This window comes from Ciconia boyciana, chromosome 1 (assembly GCF_034638445.1).
Source record: "Ciconia boyciana chromosome 1, ASM3463844v1, whole genome shotgun sequence".
Classification (NCBI taxonomy): domain Eukaryota; kingdom Metazoa; phylum Chordata; class Aves; order Ciconiiformes; family Ciconiidae; genus Ciconia; species Ciconia boyciana.
The window spans coordinates 80,744,563-80,764,371 of record NC_132934.1 but is presented as its reverse complement, the minus strand read 5'-3'; the positions used below and the strand labels follow the sequence as shown (position 1 = coordinate 80,764,371).

Genomic DNA, 19,809 nt, shown 5'->3' with positions numbered 1-19,809 from the left:
GAAATTCTGCTGTTACTTTTTGTAATGAACCATCAATTCAAAGTTGGAAGCCAGGCAATCTTAGACAGTGAGAGGGCGTCTTTGGGCAAAAGTGGAAAGGATTTTTACGTGCTTATGATGGTATGTTTACCTGCACTGTTTTATCTTAAGCTTTTTTCCCTTTCCATTACTCTCTTAACTGCTTGGTAAGAATACTGATGTTTTCTGAATCTATTATTTTGCTGTACACATTCAGTATAAACTTTGCTTTGCCTTTTTTTTGTGCTTTCTTCTACAGTTTAGAGCTAAGTAGAAGGCAGCTTAAATTATTGGAGAAACGCTTGGAGGGGAAATACAGGTTTTCCAGAAAGCAAAAATATCTTGCAATTAGGCCTGATTGTTATAGGATGTTAGGATTGAGTGTTAGTTACCAAGGAAACTCCCCCCCACCTTTTTTTTATTTCCCCAGCAGCCAGAATAAATGTTCAAAGCACATGCCTAAAATAACAAAGCAAGGTGATGATGTTCTCTGGAAGACTTTTGCTACCTCCCCTTTCCAAGGTGCTGCCTTACCTGTTTTACAGGCTGGATTGAATGAGGGCAGTGTCCCACTGCTAATCTCTCCAGACCTGTGCTATAGAGAATTGATTGTACAAATGTCAGGGAGGCTGCAAACTGTGTTTCTGGCTGCTGGCTCTTGTGCCGTCTTGCACAGCAGTGGCTTCAGGTAGACCATTATTGAACGCTGTGAAAAGGGAAAATGCTTTAACTACCTCCTCTGATTTCTGACCCAGTTATGTAATACAGGGATAATTTCTTTTTAATGATTTATTAAATGCCTTGTGCACTTACTGTTAAGATACAGCCAGTAAACTACAGCTGTATGGGGTGGGCAAGTCTTATTTTCTGATGTTTGATGGTATTTATAAGAAAAAAATTATTTGTCCAGGAAATTTTTGCTGGGCATCTGGAAAGCTGGAGCAGAGCATTAGATTTTTTTCTGATTACAGGTTAGCATTACCAGATGAGCACCTAGAAATAAGCAAGATATATACATTTGAGAAGAGTGAATAGATTTTTCTCAAAAAACGCAGCCTACACACACCCAAGAGATTTTTCCTGTGAATTAGTTGTTTTATTCTGGTGCAGACAAAAAGAGGGTTTTGGGAACAGGACTAAACCACTCTAATGGCAATCTCTGTTCCCTGGGACCTCTAAATAAGGAACCAGTACTGGCTTTTTCTCAGCTTCCTCTGCAAGTAGAAGTATACCTAGCAAAATATTCAACTTCAGAATAGTAGAGCTGCATTTCTCTGGAACCCCTTTAGAGAGAAAATTGACAATTCCTTGCAAGGCAGGGCTGACCGTTCTTTGAGGTAATTTTGACAGAAGTCTTCACATTCATCAGTCCTGCGACTTACAAAATTATCTTTGCCTGTCACATTCACATTCAGACATTTATCGTAAAAAGAGGTCATTTGAAAGGCTTTCCAAACTGATCAGAGGTTGGGATTTTTATGTTTTGTTTTGACCCCTGACCACCCCTCCAACCCCCACCCCCCCCACCCGCAAAAGAGGGAGAAGGAGAATGAAATAATAGATACTGTCTGGTTATATATAGTATATTGTGTTGTTATACTGTTGTTTTACTGTTAGTATATTGTTATATTTGTATTGAACATACAAATACCCAACATTATTGTGATGTGTAACCTTTTCACCCTTCTTTTTTTTTTAACCCATCAAGCTCCTACAACCTTTCTGTTGTTCAGTCAGAAGAATGCAATTAATCGCATGGTGATAGATGAGCAGCAGAGTCCAGATATCATACTCCCTATCCATAGTCTTAGGAACGTTCGAGCCATTGATTATGACCCCCTTGATAAGCAGCTGTACTGGATTGATTCTCGGCAGAACATAATCCGGAAGGCACAGGAAGACGGCAGCCAGGTATCCTGCGGGTGATGGAATTACTAAAAGATGAGAAAGGCATGCCCTGCACCCAACAATGAATGATTATACGTTAATAATTTAGATATATGGACATCCTGTAGATTACTAGCTGTCACTTGGCAAACCAAGTGGCATCTGGAATTTCTGGAGTCCTCAGCCAGTAATTTGGGAGGTGCAACAGGAAATAAAACATGGAAAACTAAGGCCAACTTAAAGATACTGTTGATCACAGTGCATTATTTGCTCAACGCTGTCCTTTGGCTGGGGGCTGTTGAAAACCCCTATTTGAGAGAAGTGAAACATGGATGGGAAGGTTCTTGGGAGAAACAGTGTGTGTCCAAGAGAAGAAGAGTTGCAAAGAAGCAGAGTGCAGGGGCATTGACTCTGAAACGAAGGGGCTGGGACTTTGAGCACACAGCTGTGTCTGAAGCCTCCCAGGTTCTGGTGGGGATAGGAAGAGAGTTGTTGTCAACCACTGAGGCACTGAGCGAGGAGGTTGAAACTAGTGACCTGTAAGAGATGTAGCAGGCTTAGGGAAATGTATTTGACTGGGCAATACAGAAAAAGTAGAGTAGGGTAGAAGGCAAAAGGTGATGCAGCTTTAGTGAGGTTAATTGTGAGCAATGACTGCTTATTCATTTTCACATTTTAAGATAGATTTTTTTCTTCCTGATTTTTTTGAATGGGGGAGGAGTGGGAGACTAAGATGAACAACATGGAGGTGCTATATTCAGTTTAATTTGTAAGAAAGTGTGGTTTCTGGTGGTGAGTGTGGTGGTAGTTGGATCCTACTGAAACACCCTTCAGCCTTAACTCTTAATTTAGCAATAGTTTTAATTTTGGAATATCTAAATAATTTAACACCCAAAAATAGTCAAAGGCACCAGGTTTTTGCCAGCTTCAGCAGAATAAACAAATGTAAGACTTGTAGGCACACCCTTTCATTGAGGTGACAAGCCAAAGTTAGGCAAATTTTATGGTGAAGTTTAATTTGGGGGTGAGAGGGTGGAGGCTGCTCACCTCAAAAGCATGAAGTTTTCAAAAAAGGTTATGTAAGGCCGTGTTTTGTGAGTCATCAGTCCTCTTAAGTTTTTTTGAAAAGTTCATGAAAAATGTCTGTTAGGTTCACCTTTCACTATAGCGAAATATGCAGTTTCTTTCTGAAAAAATAATAAATTAAAAAAAAGAAAGGCATGTGAACTCCAGAGGTCTGGACCAGCAGAAGGCAAGAACTTTGAAGCAGAAAGGTGTTAGCTGGAAATTCTCTAAAGTCACTGCCATACGCTAGCTGATGTCTTTTCTGTCTGTTGGCAGAGTTGCCTTCCCATTTCTTATTCACCTTTATGTTATGTCACCCAAGTGTGACGGCAGCGATGCTGGAGAAGAATGAGGCAAGAATTTCAAGTGCTGTCTGGCCTCCCTTTGCCTGTGTTTTGATCTGTTCAGCTGCAGCTTTGGGAATTAGTGGTGATGCGTTTCTGTTGTAGAGTGCTAAATGTGCTGGGTTTGGATCTATCCAAACTGAACTTAGAGTTGTCAAGAAAGCAGAGGAAACATGGAAGCTGACCCTAATATCTTCAACATAGAGACAATTTGGACTTACTGGTCAAACTTGCTAAGTCTTATGAGCTGCAACCAACTTACATGATTGCCATTACAACAAACCATCAGGAGTAAGTGTCTATATCTGATCAAAGGTGTTGGTGGGGCAACTGGACCTGGGTGTCTCCTTACTTTATGATAGTATTTTGGCCGCCTCCTTTTGCTGAGCAGTAGTTTGATGTGGTGCATCCATAGCAAATAAGATTGCTCATGTTGGATCAGATTAAATGCTCTTCTGTGGGTTGTTTTTCTTTCCTCTGTAGAGCCTCACTGTTGTGACAAGTCCAGTTCCCAATCAGAACCTAGATATGCAGCCTTATGACCTGAGCATTGACATCTACAGCCGCTATATCTACTGGACCTGTGAAGCTACTAATGTGATCAATGTGACACGCCTGGATGGGAGACCCATGGGAGTGGTGCTCAAAGGAGATCAAGATAGGCCCAGGGCCATTGTGGTGAATCCAGAGAAAGGGTATGTGTGTAGCTGAAGTAGTGATGTGGGGAAATTCAGGCTGAAGGTCTTGAGAATCAAATTGTTTTCTTGCTGCTGATTGGTTTCTGTTTGTCAGAATAAAAACATCTTTGATATTTGTTAAGATGTCTTGGTCATATAGCAAAAATGTGGAAAGATCAAAAACTTTTTTTCCTCTAATAATTCCTATTCCAGATACATGTATTTCACCAACCTACAAGAAAGGTCACCTAAAATTGAGAGAGCAGCATTGGATGGAACTGAACGAGAGGTCCTTTTTTTCAGTGGCTTGAGCAAGCCCATAGCCTTAGCTATTGACAGCCAGCTAGGCAAGTTGTTCTGGGCTGATTCAGACCTGCGGAGAATTGAAAGCAGTGACCTTTCAGGTAAAGTAGCACTTTAATTCAGTGACTCATTTGTGTGTTGTGGGTGTGGGGGAATGCAAAGAAAGGTGTCTTCTTTTCCTTCCTACTATAAACAGTCTGTACTGTGATTCTAATCACTCCCTAAATTCCCAGCCAGGGAATGTGCATGATTCATGCAGTGTGCCTTTACAGTCTCATGCTTCTATCTATGATTTGCATTATTAATTGCTACACATGCTATTTACTTCAGTTTCTCACTGCAAGACCTTTGTGTGGTTTCCCAAAGTCAGTTCACAAATAAATTGCAGCAGTTTTGGAAAGGGGAGGGAGAGGGTTGTTTTTAAAGGCATTGGTTTTGGTGCAGTAATCTGTCAATCAGAGGAAAGTTTCCCGCTAGTGAAAAAATCTTTCCTGCAGAGTTAAAGCAGCAGGTGTGCAGGTCACTTATGTACCTGTCATTTAGTGTAAAATGATATGAGAAGGATAGAGCAGATCTAACATCTCTCTGTTCTCAAAAGGCAAAAAACTCCCTCTTCCAGCTATGGAATTCTCTTTGTCTGCTCCCTAAGGTTGGTTATGCTGCTTGTCTGACCTCTTCTATAAGTTGCTTCAGCTCACTTAACCACGTAAGCAAAACAATAACCTAACAACAATATACAGAAAAAGAGAAGTAGAGAAAAGTGTTCTGTTGGTTTGGAAAGCTGACTTGGTTCAGCAAGAGTCCAGCAAGCACTGGAGCAAGAGAAGAGGCAAAATCATGCAGTCAGATTGGGTGAGAGAAACTGAGATGTCTCTTTATTTACTAGCCAGATCCAGTAAGCTGCTGGATCAGCTCAGCTGTCTCATGTGGCTTTGGTAGTAATTTGTTGAGATATGAGCTGGGCTGGATGTTGCTGATGGGAGTGCCAGGATGTTCTGAGCACATACATACCCATCTCTGTTAGGTGATGGGGTATATGCCCCCCTCGCTCTGCTGCTAGTGGAGAGCAGTGGCAGAATTTCTGCTTCCTCTGCAGTAAGTCCATCCCCAGTTTGAATAGTGCATCTCCTTGTACTTCAGCTGAGTATTATTCTACTATCAGAAGCATAAGTACACACGTAAGGAAATAAGTACTCGCTCAATCTGTGAGCGAGTTTGAAAACTTAACAAGAGTATGGTAGTTTGTAGTAATGTCTTTCACTGATAACATGATACTTTCATTCAAAGTAGCAGCATGTAATCCCACTGACACCAGTATGATTTTCAGCCTTTTATTAAGCTGCTAGGAATAAGCTTTTGTTTTGGAAAACATTTCGTTTTTTCTAGATGATTGGAATTGAGGCTCAGCAAGATAGTAATTTTTTTCAGTGATTAATGTGGTGTGTCACTGGAAGATTCAGGGTCACTCATGAACTGCCATATCCTGACTGTTTACTATTTTAAAACACAGGACATAAGCTGAGTTGAGTTAGTGAATTGTTTGTTTTTTTTTTAAAAAAAAAAAGTGGTATGGTGTATCCTAGTATGTTCTAGGCTATCCCAGATCCAGGGTCTGCATGAGTAAAGTAATGGGCAGCAGCAGAACATTGTACATGCTTTGTTTCTCGCTTTGTCTTTTATCTGTCAGAAATTAGGACACCAGAGGAAGAGATGGGTCTAAATTCTAATCTAGTTTGTTTTTAATTATTCTGTTGGGGTTTTTTTGTTTGTTTTTTGGGGTTTTTCAAATGTGGCTGTTGGATCACCAATATTGTGTAGTAAAAGCTCACCATATTTTTGAAGAACATGAAGAAAAATCATTCCAAACCCTCTCTTGCTTTTTGGCATTTGCACCACAAATAGATTGCTATAATCACCACAATAAATTGCTAACTGCTGAGATGCATTCCTGTGCTTAGGAATGCTGATTAATAGGCTCTTTTGACCAGCAGAGTAATTTTTCTGCATGTTAGCTTCTTAAAAACATGCACAGTCTCTTGCTCTGTCGACTCTGTAGATGCCAGTACCCATAAAGAGGAGAGCTAGAATGCCTTTTATGTGATGCAGTCCTTCTCTTCCTCCCTGTCCTTCAGGCATGCAGTTAGGACTCGGTTATGCTGCCCAAATGGGAGATCCTATTGAAGCTAACCAGATTCTTCAAGTGATTAAGGGGTTGTTTATGAAAAGATGACTGGAATTAGCTCCCTACCATGGAAACTATTTGGAAATTAATTCCTCTATTCCAGAATAATTAGCGTGATTTGGAAATGTCTAATGATTCTGGAATTAAGTCATTTTTATTTGGAAATAGAATGAGCTATGGGTGTGTCCTGATTTCTGTATTTATTTCTTTGTTTTTAAGTCTTTTTGTAAAAGGTATTGCTGGAAAGAGAATGGTGATGCCAGGAGACAAAGCTCCTCTTAATCACATCTCCTTTAATCTGACATTCCCAATAAAGGGGACTAGCACCCTGATGAGCCAGCTTCGGATTTTATTGTTGGTTTATGGAAGGAAGGATTTCAGCGTCTTGGTTTAGTCAGAAATAGTCAGTTACACTTGGTCACAAATATTAAAAAGAAAGATTAAGACATTAAGAGAGTGAAAATTTTAAGCTTCAGAGCTTTTGGAGCATACTGCAAAATGCCATGCTGATTGACATGGGCATGGCAAAGCAGGGCATGTACAGACTCCATTTGGGTAGGTCAAGGTCTTAGTTTTAACTATATTCCTTCCTGTCATCTTTGCATTTTCCCCTATTCCCAGCTTAGCTTTTCCTCTCCTTGAGATGCAGGTTGCTGTTTCTTACCTTTTCCCTATACAATGAGTCATGTTCAAGGGGGTTAATAGACGGTTGCAGTTATTTAGTTTGACTTACATCACTCAGTCTATTAATTTCTACATCAGTCTGGGTATAGCCTCCTTCAGAATCCATCAACGCCTTTTCTTAATCAGATCACTGCTGGTGTTGTTCCAAAGTGGTGGGCGAGAGCCTAGTCTAGCTGAGGATTAATATTTGAATTTCCGTGTTCTGCTTTAGATGTTACCACTTGCTAAATGTTTGGAAGATTACTTAACTTCTGAGCTCTGTATGCATTTAGTGAAAAGGAGATAAATATATTTTTTTATAGCTGAATTTGTTTGTAAGTCATCATCACTGACGTACTGTTGATTAAATTCTCAACAAGCCAAAAAACATTTTTGCTACTAATCAAAACAGAGGAGTAGAACCTGCTCAAATTATAAAATCATAAAATATATGTGTATTTTGTCCCATAACATTATTTTGTGTAGGTATGGTACAGACAGGGTAGAGTTTTTCTGTGGTATTCAGCTGTACTAGTATATTTTTACAGGACAAAATATAAAAACTTCTTGGAAATTGTTTTGTGGATGAACATATGCAAAGCTATTGTCTGCTGTAGTAGAAGTGAAAAATAAGCATAGCAGTGAGCCCAGATACCTGAAATACCAGGATTTATATGTAAATTTTCAAGCCGTGGCCTAATTTTAGACTGTGTGATATTGTTTCAGCATTTCCAAATTGAAGCAGATTCCTTATGTTTTTGAGTAATTTTGTCCTCAGAATCTGATAAACCTCACTGCATATTTAAGTGTTAATGACCACGTCATGTAAAATAAATGAAGCATGGATTAAACCTCACTCTTGAGCTCTCAGGTTTTGAATAACATATTTTCCATCTGTGTATGAGTTACGAAGTCCTCGCTGTCTTTGGACAGTCTTTAATGATACCTTTAAAACAGCTGTGGACTGTCTTCTGTTTACATGGAGTGTTAACCATGAAGTGTGGCAGTTGCTCTTGACTATATTTAATGCTGGGTAATCTAGCATAAAAGTCAACAAATACTCTTCAGAGGTGTAAGGCTAAAGTCTCTTGGCTGCTACCAATGATTGCTAAAGGAACTGAGGAAAGTAAGTCTTCGCTAGGAAGAAAAGAGTGTTCCCAGTTTAGCATGAAACCTTAGTGAAGATAATGTAGTTGAAGCAAAAGAATGTGAGGAAGTCAGAAGTCAAGTGTTTACCTTAATCTCATAATTAATGTGAAAGTACTAACTACCTTGTCTTCACTTTGATTTTATCTTGTATTAGTTAATTCAAGCTAATAAACCATCTTCTTATTCCCTGTTTTATGCCAAGACAAAGCAGTTAATCTCTCCAAAAAAGAATGAAAATAATTACCAATTCCCATCATATTGATAAAAGACTGGATAGGTTTATGAGAGCTGAGCCCCCAACTCCAGATGCTTCTTAAATACACTAAATGTATTTGAAGCACCAAAACTGTCATCTTGATGAAAGCAGAAAAAAAATTTGATCATCTGTCTGTAAAATGCATCAGTCTTGCATCAGAGGACCCAGGATTGCCTGTGTTTTTACAGTAGGCTTACTTGGTAGTATAAAAGTAGTAGAAAATAGTGGTGTGAGTAGCGCAGAAAATGTTTGTGATAGTATTTCAGTTGACTCTAGTTGAGCTAAACCACTCTTCCCTTTCTGCAGGTGCTAACCGGATCGTTTTGGAAGACTCTAATATCTTGCAGCCTGTGGGACTAACTGTATTTGAAAACTGGCTGTATTGGATTGACAGACAACAGCAGATGATTGAAAAGATTGATATGACTGGTCGAGAAGGACGTACAAAGGTCCAAGCTCGTATTGCACAACTCAGTGACATACATGCTGTGAAAGAGCTCAACATTCAGGAATATAGTAAGTGCAATGCTGTTTGCAAGTGCAAACAGTGCCTGTGGGGCTCAAGGCAAGGAGTGGCCTCAGAGAGATGAGCCTGTTTTGCCTTGTCACTGACTGACATCAGTGCAGATCGAAGGGGCCAGAAGTTGGTATCGTTTTGTGTCTGTACATCGCCAAGGTGCAATTAAGTTTGTTTCCTTAGGGCAGTTGGCAATGGACTGGAGATCTATCACAAACCCAGCATCACATTTTGTTGCTGATGACAACTTTATTGTTAGTCCCTTACAGGCACCTGGCATTTGAGTGTCTGTAGGCACAGTGGAAACATCCTGTTATGCCTAGTAGAGGATTTTCTGGATCACACTAGTGAGTCACTATTAGGTGTTTACTCAGTTTAGGCAAACACAGCTCTCAGGGCCTTTTACTAGCAGTAAATGTTTCAATGGACTGCGTGCCTTGAAGGCAAAGTGAACATTTTTTGTTGGTGGCACTTTGATTTGCAAGTAAATGACAGAACAACAACATTGCATTGCACAAAGGAAGTGTGTTTGAACACTTGAAATTAACAATTTGTGTTGAACATGGCTGCACTTTTAAAAGTTTTCTGTTTACCAGGATATAGCCTTTCCCCACACGTGCACACTTGAAATGATGGGAGCTGGATGGTTAAAGCAGTGGAGCTGCTGTCATCCTGGAGGAAATAGGCCTGGTTAATAGGCTGTGGTGCATGCCTTGGAGAAATATGTAGAAAAATGTCTGGGGATGTTTAATTAAAGCATCAGTGCAGACTACTACTAGTTTTGTTTGCTATTAATCTCAGTAAATCTGTCAGGAGTTCCAAAAGAAGTATGTTGTCCTTATTAAACATTAAAATGAAGAGACATATTTATCTAGAGCATGTTAATTTGAGTTTCGGAGACAGTGTGGAAGCTTCAGAATTCATAAATTAGAAAAGTTTACTTTTTTAATGGTCTTTGATAGAGAAAGTGAAGTGTGGAATCCAAGGCATCTTTTGGTATTACTAATGCTACTATTTTTGCTGCAGAACTAATTCTACCTCTCACAAGAAGCAAAACAGTTTGAGTACTGTTTACTGCTTTAGTAGACCCCATGGCATGATTCTTACAGTGTTTCAGATCACAGACAGTTATCGATGTGTGTGATAATTATTGATGTGTGTACAGGAAAAAAATGCACACAACAAAATACAACTTTTTCAGAGTTGTTTTTAGCAGTGCTCTCCCCAGGGGGAAGGAAGTAATGAAGGGAGTCCTGTGAGCCCAAAGAAATCACTGAAAGGTTGGAAAAGAGGTGGGGATTTCTTGTCAGTACCTGTCTTTCTTATTTTTCGAATCACAGGACAACATCCTTGTTCTCAAGATAATGGTGGCTGCTCGCACATTTGCATCGTGAAGGGTGATGGCACCACGCGCTGCTCTTGCCCAGTCCACCTTGTTCTGCTGCAGGATGAGCTGTCCTGCGGAGGTAAGTCCTTCCTATGCTCTGTGTCACTGAGCTCTCAGCTTCTGGGTTGGGGGGGGAGCGGGTCTGCATCTTTAGGGGTGGCTTCTGAGCAGAAAGAATGTGACAGTGCACCAGGTGCTGTTACACGCTTTTACACGCCTACCTCTTTGCCTCCCCCCCAGCTAAATCTGCAAGTATTGAGAAGGAGTAAGAGAAGAGGAAAAATTCACTAATTGACTGTTGAATAAGGATTTCTGTTCACCCTTTCTACTTAAGACCACTGAATTATTTCAACTTGATTTTTTAATTGTATGATTTTTATTACTTTTTTTAATCACTCTGTATGTTCTCCTTTTTCAAATAATGGTAAATTCTCATGTTCTGGCATATTGCACCATGTCTGTGCCATTTTATCCTTCTCTGCTGTCCTCCTCAAACTCACCCTGTGCACATCTTTCTGAACTGCAGTCCCAGAAGGGCGAGTTGCCTCCTCCATGGTGATACAGCCACTGTAGCCTACGCCCTGGTGTCTCCAAGGGTGGGATTGAAATGGGGGAGAGGAGAGGCACTTTGGTGCTTGGGTCTCTTTGTGCCACCATACTGAATGGATTTATTATGCAATCTTCTCGCCATTAAGGCGACGTGTGGTCTCACAATGGAACAAGAGCTAACATAATCCAGATATTTTCTCAGAGCAAGTTTAATACCAAGGCCAAAAAGGGGGGGAGGAAAGGGGGATTAAAAAAAAGGAAAAAAAATCCACACTTACTGCATGAGATTAACAGTTACTGTAGTAAATGTTAAATAACAGCTAACAGCTGTGTTGAGATAGTGGGACTTGACTAGATGGAGCAGTTTTTTTGTTGTTTTAAAAGAATTTTGACTGAACAGAGCTGTCGAGGGCACATAACTAGACATTGAGTCACAGTGCATCCATCTGCAGTGCATTACATCCTTTTAACATTTTCTATACAATGACTGTCGAACATTAAAAGAACGTGAGCCATCAGTTGTGTATACAGTGGTGTTGCAGGAAAGGGGGAGTAGAAAAGTGTGTTGACTTTAAATGAAGACTTTTGAAGACCTACTAAGAGAAGGGTCTAAGAGGCTGAAGTGGGAAGGGAAGAAAATAATTGTATTTTGAGTGTGCATGTTTCTCGGTTCCTCTTGTTCTTTGTCTAATGAGCTTCCATCGATGTGAGCCTGCATCAGTTACATGGGGCTCAAGCTCTGCTCAAATGACTCTGGAGGCAGTGGGGGTGGAAGTTACCTTATGATGTGGCACGTTTATCAGCTGCTTGATAAATGAAAGCACCTGAGCTGCTCTTGTCCTTACCTGTCCTGATCTGCTGTTTGTTCACCTGGATTTTTAATTTTTGTTTGTTTGCTTGATTTTTAAAGAACCACCAACATGCTCCCCTCAGCAGTTCACCTGTTTCACAGGTGAGATTGACTGCATCCCGGTGGCCTGGCGCTGTGACGGTTTCACTGAATGTGAAGACCACAGTGATGAAAAGAACTGCCCAGTGTGCTCAGACACTCAGTTCCAGTGCGAAAGTGGACAGTGCATAGACAGTGCCCTCCGGTGCAATGGAGAAGCAAATTGCCAGGACAACTCTGATGAGAAGAACTGTGAAGGTACAGAGGATCTTTTGGAGTGTGATGAAAATAAAGCTGTCATGGGGACACTATGATAGATACCAAAGTTATTGCTGAGTAGGATTTGGAAGGATCTGAGGTTCTGCTAGTTTTCAAACTGATCTATTGAATGGGAAATTATTTCACAACTCCGTACTTTTGTTTCTCCACCTGTGAGATAGAAATAACACTGATCTTCTGCACAGTGATTTAAGCTGTGTTTGTGAGAAGTACTATTAAAAAGATAATACGTTTTTAAGCTCTAAAAACCTGGTAACTGGGAGTGAATTACAAAGTGGAGCAACTCCTTGTCATAGTTTTTTGTGTACCTTGTACCGAGTAAAGGTCTTGGGATTGTTTATTTTATAATACCTGAACAAAATGAAGTTAAGCTTTTGTGAGTAAGTGGGAGTGAGACACAGACGAGCTTTCTGGAGACGACTTCTTCCTACAGAGCACAGCAAAATCAAGTATTTAAGCCATCATTACAGAGGGAAGTGCTATTGCCAATACAATGAGAATTAGGTTCCTTTAATTTTGGAAAGGACAGGTTATGCTGGTGGAATCTGAACTACCCCACCACTATACAATGTGAAATATGAGCAAACTTGCCCTTTCCCCGCTGCACAAGTAGGGAGGAATTGTAGGGACAACTTGTAAGCTTGAAAGGATGCCTCTTCTCTATATCCTTTCAGTCTGTTTTCCTTCTTTGAAGAGAGTGTCTAAGAGTCTTTGAATCAAGGCTGCATTTCTTTCCAAAAGATGTGGTCCAGCTCAAACAAAAACATACAGACCAATGCAGAAATTCCTGTGTGATGAAAGGTGATTGTTAGCCTGATGAGATGCTGACATCTGAAAATATGTTGTGCAAGTGAGCTTCCCAGTTGCCATCCAGCAACTGGAGATATCAGATCAGAGGCAGGCTGTTTGTCACCTTCAAAGTGACCCTGTTATTCAGAGTACTCAAGTTGATTACAGATCAGAAAAGCCTTTAGTTTAACTTCTTAATTCAACTGAAGTCAGAGATAATTTCTGGATTTATGAGAAACAGAAGGCAAAAATATGTGTAAACAACAGCAGCCAGCACCTTGTCTGCAGTACCTTTTTCACAAAGTGGTAGTTTATTTTTTGAGTGTACTGGCAAAGCTCCAGTTTTATCTTTTGTCTTTCATTTCAGTTTAAAAACATAATGTCAAATGAAATATATTGTCCGATGATCAAGGAGTTTTCTGGTTTAGAGGAAGAGCACGAGGGCATTGAGAAACCACATTTATCCATCTTAAACAATTTTATCATCATGGTTTGGCAGATTTATTTTTAATAACTTAATTCTTCTCTCTTATATTACAGTAAATGCTTAGAGTTGGGGATTCTTATAGTAATTTTGCGATAACCATGTCCTGGGATAAGTGCCTGTGTCCTCAGTGGCCTTCTGCTTCTGAGTTATTTTAGTCAAGGTAACTTTATCATGTAGTGTGCTTACTGTAAATAGGTAGTAAGGACCAGGTACCCACTGTGCAATATCCTCAACAGAACACTGAATCACTTTTTCTGCATGGTTGGCATGAGGGATTTTGTGTGTCACTGGCTACTTCAAGAAATGAAGCTAGCAGCAGGCTGAGGTCTCCCAAGATACTCCTGATTGTATGCTTTGGTGTCTTGTTTTCTTAATAATTTTAAAGAGTAGAAGTCTTTGATACTGACTCTTGGTGTGTGTGTGGTTCTCTTTCCAGTGCTTTGTTTAACCGATCAGTTCCGCTGTGCCAGTGGGCAGTGCATCGGGAAAAGCAAGAAATGTGATCACAACCTGGACTGCAGTGACAGCTCAGATGAGCAAGGATGCTGTAAGTGTAAAACTTGAGACTAGATACTTGATTGCAGCATCTGAAATTTGTTTCTTGCCTTCTCTGAGTTAGATTTTATTCTGCCAACCAGACTGAATTAATTGTTCCCAAAATGAACACTCCTGTTCATAACTGCTGTCATGCAATTAATGTACAACGTGGTGGAATAGGAATAACAAAAATAACTAGTATTCTGAACAAATAGTCTCTGAGGCGGAACAGGCTAGTAATTTTTCCACTTAGCTTTTTAAACTTTTAAAAGAAATAAAAGGTTTGTTTTACTGCAATCTGTTAGTATGCTGAGTTGGTGCAGTGCTAAAAAAATCTTTCTAGCAGCATGAGGCTTTTATAAAAAAAACTGCTCTGCTTCATGGTTTTCTCATCCAGAGAATTAATAGCAGGTGCTTTTAGAATCAGAGAAGCACTCTGTTTACAGAGTAAACCTTCTAAAATTTCCTTTGTATCTTGAAAAGATGTAATTCTGAGCTTGATTTATGATTTGTAACATGTGATATCCCCTACCTTGAAATCTCCAGGGCTCTGCAAGAAAACTACTGCCTTTAAAATTTCAACTTGAAAGTTCATTTTTCACTGTTGGTGCTTTAAAAGAAATTGTAAATAGGGACATGTCTTCTTGTGTTAGAGATCCGTATATCATGGTTGACATACACATAACATGAAAATGCAGAGCCAGAGTTGGACCCTTGATCTTAAGAAGGAGTAATGGGAGGTGTTCTGTCATGCTACCAAGTTAATAGTGGCATTATCACAGACATGTATAGGTACCTTCATTGTAGTTCATATATTTTCTGGTTTTGTAACAGAGAATGGAAGATTAGCCCACCCAGAGTAAGATTGCAGTTGTCACTGTCCCTCTTCCAGTATGATCAGAAGTCTGTTTACTTATCTCTGTAGACTGTGACAAGCTGGTTAAAGTGTGGGTTTGGTGTTCAGGGAGAAGAAAATGTGTTGAGGAAAAGACTTTCAGTAATGGATAAGATGTAAAACACTGACTAGAACAGGAAAATACTTTAAAGCCTGCTTTTCTTGTCAAATTCATGAAGCACAGGCAGGGGGTTGTCAGTTATTCCCAGAAATGTCATTGCTTAGATTTGGTATTGTAGGGAAAGCCACTCATTTTGACTGTTGTATAATCATTTCAGATACAGATTCCTCATAAGGATGGCACCTCTAAAGCTGATGCTCAGCTATATCTCTAACCATCAGTGTGGGTCAGATGTGGAGTAGGTTAGGTAGTTTAATAAATAGCAGCAAACCCAAAATTCATCATTGGTGCATCACCTCTACTGTTCAGCACAAGTGAATGTTAGGCAGTTGAGAAAAGGGAGTGCCAGTCTGTTATACTGAGTGATAACCTACGTGCTTATGTGATGAGGTGCAACATGAAAAGTAGTTGTCATCATCTTTAATGACAAGAAAAAGCAAAACTGGAGTCCCCAGCACAGTGCCATCTGGAGTTATGGCTGCAAGTCTTGTTCATCCAGTTCAAAGGATAGCCCTGCCTGTCAGCATGAAGCAAGATCAGGACCTGCTTCATCAACGCCGGCTGCACGTGCATGTACTGTTCATTTCCTGGCATTTATGATTCAAAAACCTCTCTGCATGTGTGGGGGTCATCTTCTGCACAGGTAGCCCTTTTGGACACTCAGAGTCTTTAAACAGACCTGTGCCAGTGCCTGTTTGTTCCTCCTATATACTAATTTGAAAGCTGTTGTCTGCCTACAGAAGAGGAGGATTTTATTTTTCCTGTGTGGAAAGATGTCAAGAAAACTGATGTTGGTATATGAAGCTGTTGGATTAACTTACACACTATGATTTTCCTTTTTCCTTTTAGACACAACAGAGGAGCCTGCGCCACAGCCCAACAACACAATAGGCTCCATCATTGGTGTTATCCTTACAGTTTTTGTGGTTGGAGCAATGTACTTCATCTGCCAGAGGGTGCTATGCCCACGCATGAAGGGAGATGGAGAAACAATGACCAACGATTACGTGGTGCACGGACCAGCCTCTGTACCTCTTGGTTATGTGCCTCACCCAAGCTCTTTGTCAGGGTCTCTTCCTGGTGAGTAAATGGTGTGATCCTTGTCCTACTCTTTCACACCACATAGTTGTAGCTGAGGCTACTGTGCACGTATGCACAGGAGATGTCTGTTCCAGATGCATAATTCTTGGAAGCTGTTGGAAACCAGGACTGCCAAGGCTTGTCACCATCCTGCTTTATAATAATGAGCTGCTATTTTACCTATGCTATTCATGAGCATTTAGATACTTAGCAGAACTGTAAGCTCAAATAGATACACATACCATGGGAGTTCTCTTCTTTTGCTACTAAAGCCGCCGCTTTTTGGACTATTGTAGCATCAGCAAGGTGTCATGACAGTACAGGGTAAGGTTACACAGAGTTATATTCATGGGACTTTAAACATCATGTAATTATTCTTGTTAGATTTGTATGCCTGTGAAACTTCCTGTAAAGTCTGTAATGACCAGCAATAACCGTGGTTTCAGCTTATTTTGTATGATGATGAAGTTTCCAACACCAATCCAAGTGCATGATGCTACTGCTGTTTGAGAAGTAAGACTTAACCGCAATGTTGCACTTCATTTATATGCATTGCTTCTGTATATATTGATTAAATATGCACTGTAACTTGTGGCTTTGGATCCAGCAGGTTCCAGTCATAGTCATAGAGGTTCTGTGAGGCTGTTACAGGGTTAAAATAATGCACCAAATTTCTTTGCTTTCTGTAATAACCTGCTTTCATAAAGCGAGTCTTTGAGCAGAATTTTCACCATTATTTCGAGCACAGTGGCGTACCTCTCCATTTCCTGCTTGGACTCTCTGCCAGTGTGCTTCAGTCCAGTAGCAAAAGCTCACTTAACAGTGTGGAAATGAAAGAACACAAACCCTCTCTTCTCTCGCACAAATTTCAGTTGCTCAGCTGAGGTGGTCAGAGTCAGTTTCATGTTTTATTCTGAGGCATAGAAATAGTGCCTGAATGCCTGTTCTCTCAAGTCTTTTCCAGCCGTTCAAGTGAAAGAAATGTTTTTCTCTTCACACAGCTTTAGTATAGCCCAGTGCCAAGTCCTGCAGTTGAGTAGCTGATACACAAAACCAACATGTTTATTCCCTGACAGTCTTCATTCCAGTTGTCCATCAAGGAGCACTGAATTTGCTCTTAATACCAAGAAGATTAATTTTGGTTTTAGAAGTTGTGCTTATACTGCTGTTATCCTCTAGATTATTTTTTTAAGCTTTCTTTTCTCTGTGTGCTTCAAAGAATGGAATATTGACATACATCTTTGTTCTTTAGGGATGTCTCGAGGTAAATCCATGATCAGCTCCCTCAGCATTATGGGAGGGAGCAGCGGGCCACCCTATGACAGGGCCCATGTCACTGGAGCCTCTTCCAGTAGTTCTTCAAGTACCAAAGGCACTTACTTTCCTCCAGTAAGTCATTCTATTATTCACAGATCTTTAATAACTTTCAGGGAAGTGCCAGTGTCTTTCTGAGGATAATTAATTGACAGATTAACATTTTGGCTTAGATTTCTAGCCTAATGAACTTACTTAAATATGTAGAAAGTGATTTTGAAAGGTAAGGGAGAGGAGATTGTCGTCTTTGAAAACAGTATAGGAATTTTCTGTTAATTTTTAAAAGTTGTGAGAGAGCTGAGTGCCAGAAAAAGATGTTAGACTGAATGTCAGAATAGATGAAAAAATCCCTATAAATGTTGAGCAGCTCTGGCAGAGCAATCTCCTTTCATTATACTCTGCTGTGTGCCTCTGGAAGTAAGGCTATGGTTGATTCTGTATAGACCTTTCAAGGAATTAAAATTAAGTTTTGTGTCATGTGTCTTGCAAGTGACAGATAAATAAACAAGTGTCTTGCAACTCCATAGCATTCCTCTAGTCACAAATGGGTAGCGTGCTGCGCTAGATGCTATATAAAAGTTGGTACCAGCCCTAGGGGGCTCCCTGTCTCTTTACTTCTAGGATCAGTGGTTGTTGTTTTAGCTATTCTTATATGAAGTCCACCAAGCCACTATCAAGTGTTACAGAGTTACATGCTCATGATCAGTGCAGGCTGAAATCTCCAACTGCCTGTTTTCCATTCCGAGAATTCAACCAATCGTGTTATATCTTTAAATTAATCACAATACTGTTTGTGCAGTAAGAGCATGCCTGTAGAGGGAAGAAATGCTTGCCTTGGACAGCATGCTGCAAATACTATAAACAGCATAATACTTGGGGACTACAGCTAGCAGGAGCAGACATCTGCCAGTTTGCCTAGGGCGGTGGTATCCCTAGTGACAATATAGTATTGAACAGCTAGCTTCAACTTTACTTTTTGGCACTGGGTCTGCCAAAATAGCAACAGCAGTCCGCTTTTTTTTTGAGAAAAGCTCAGTAATAGCTTCTGTGGGAATAGTAACAAGCAACATTTCCAGTGTCTGTTAAAGAACTGGGGAATAAACAGAAGAAAAATCCTGTTTGTTGGGAGGTGCTATGCATCCAGTTCTTAACTTAAAGTTCCTATTGAACAGTACTAAAAAGAAATTTATAAACTGATGTTTTCTTGATTCTCCTTCATATCTTTTTTTTTTAATTAAACTGGGGCTTTTTTCTCTTTTTTTCCCCTAGATTTTGAACCCACCACCATCACCAGCTACTGAACGTTCACATTATACCATGGAATTCGGTTATTCTTCAAACAGCCCATCCACTCATAGATCCTACAGGTAATTATTATTACAATAGCTTCTGTCAGGATCAAAGCAGTTAGTGTAGGAAATGCAGAATAAAGACAGTTTCTGCTCCATAAGAATTGCAATCAAAGGCCCTAATTCTGCAAGCACTAGAACAGGTGCTTAAATGGGTTCACATGTATCGTGGCACTGAAGCATGCATATAAGTGCAGCACTGTTTGAGGTAAATTGTACAGGAAGTGGATTAGTGGTATACCTCTTGGGTATATTGCTTTAGGGGGAATGACAACACTCATCACAAAATTAGCTAAATGCCAAAAGAAACCCGGTACCATCATAACTTTGAGCCAAAAATACTTACCCTGGAATGAACCCTGCCTTGTTTTAGGCTTCTGTCGTAAATAATTTGTTACATAATTATCAGAAATGATAGACAAACACCATGCAGAGGAAAGTTGGCAATACAAAGGTGAGTAGGTCAGAAGTAACATTAATATTATGGCCTAGATAAAGCACAGAAATTCTGATTTGACATATCAAGGGTTAATATCTGAAAAAGGTTGCTAACCTTTTGCTTATTTTCTCTGACTAATATTTATGGGCATACAAGCTTTATCTCTGTTTACTTGAATGTATCTTTCTCACCTTCCCTGTAAGATGCTATTTAGAGTTCATTATAATTTTCTAACTAGTTACCAAAAATAGAGAGACCTACTACCCAAGGGTGTAAAGGTTCCCCTCCTAAATCACTAGTAGGTCTGGTCAATGAGAAGAGTGTGCTGTGTTTGTCTATTGAAAGAAATGCCTCCCTAACACAGAGCCTTTGGGGACTTTTGGATAATGAGGTCTCTGGGGCTGAAAAGACCATCTCTTCTCCATTAGCAGAAAATATGGCCTCTGTTGTGCAGAAGGTCAGACCAGATGTTTATAATGGTCCCTTGCAGCTATATGAAAAATCTTTTAAAATTATGAGTAATTTTCTAATGAAATAAACCCACATTTTGGCACTGGCATGAATCATGCTGGTCACTGGTTAGCTGATCTGATGTTTAGTATTATAAATGGTATTAGGGATGTAGTATAGGGT

General features: G+C 40.0%; 1 protein-coding gene across 4 annotated transcripts in view; it reads left to right on the top strand.

The window, feature by feature from the left end:
• Positions 1-19,809, top strand: part of LRP6 (LDL receptor related protein 6) — a 130,578-nt gene that overhangs the window by 107,412 nt on the left and 3,357 nt on the right. For all 4 annotated transcript variants that reach the window (XM_072876662.1, XM_072876638.1, XM_072876648.1 and 1 more), the window contains 10 exons: positions 1,727-1,929; positions 3,798-4,009; positions 4,205-4,395; positions 8,851-9,060; positions 10,402-10,527; positions 11,908-12,144; positions 13,878-13,988; positions 15,844-16,074; positions 17,327-17,463; positions 18,658-18,755. In XM_072876662.1, the coding sequence (XP_072732763.1) occupies positions 1,727-1,929; positions 3,798-4,009; positions 4,205-4,395; positions 8,851-9,060; positions 10,402-10,527; positions 11,908-12,144; positions 13,878-13,988; positions 15,844-16,074; positions 17,327-17,463; positions 18,658-18,755 (1,756 nt within the window). The remainder of the gene's footprint in view (positions 1-1,726; positions 1,930-3,797; positions 4,010-4,204; positions 4,396-8,850; positions 9,061-10,401; positions 10,528-11,907; positions 12,145-13,877; positions 13,989-15,843; positions 16,075-17,326; positions 17,464-18,657; positions 18,756-19,809) is intronic.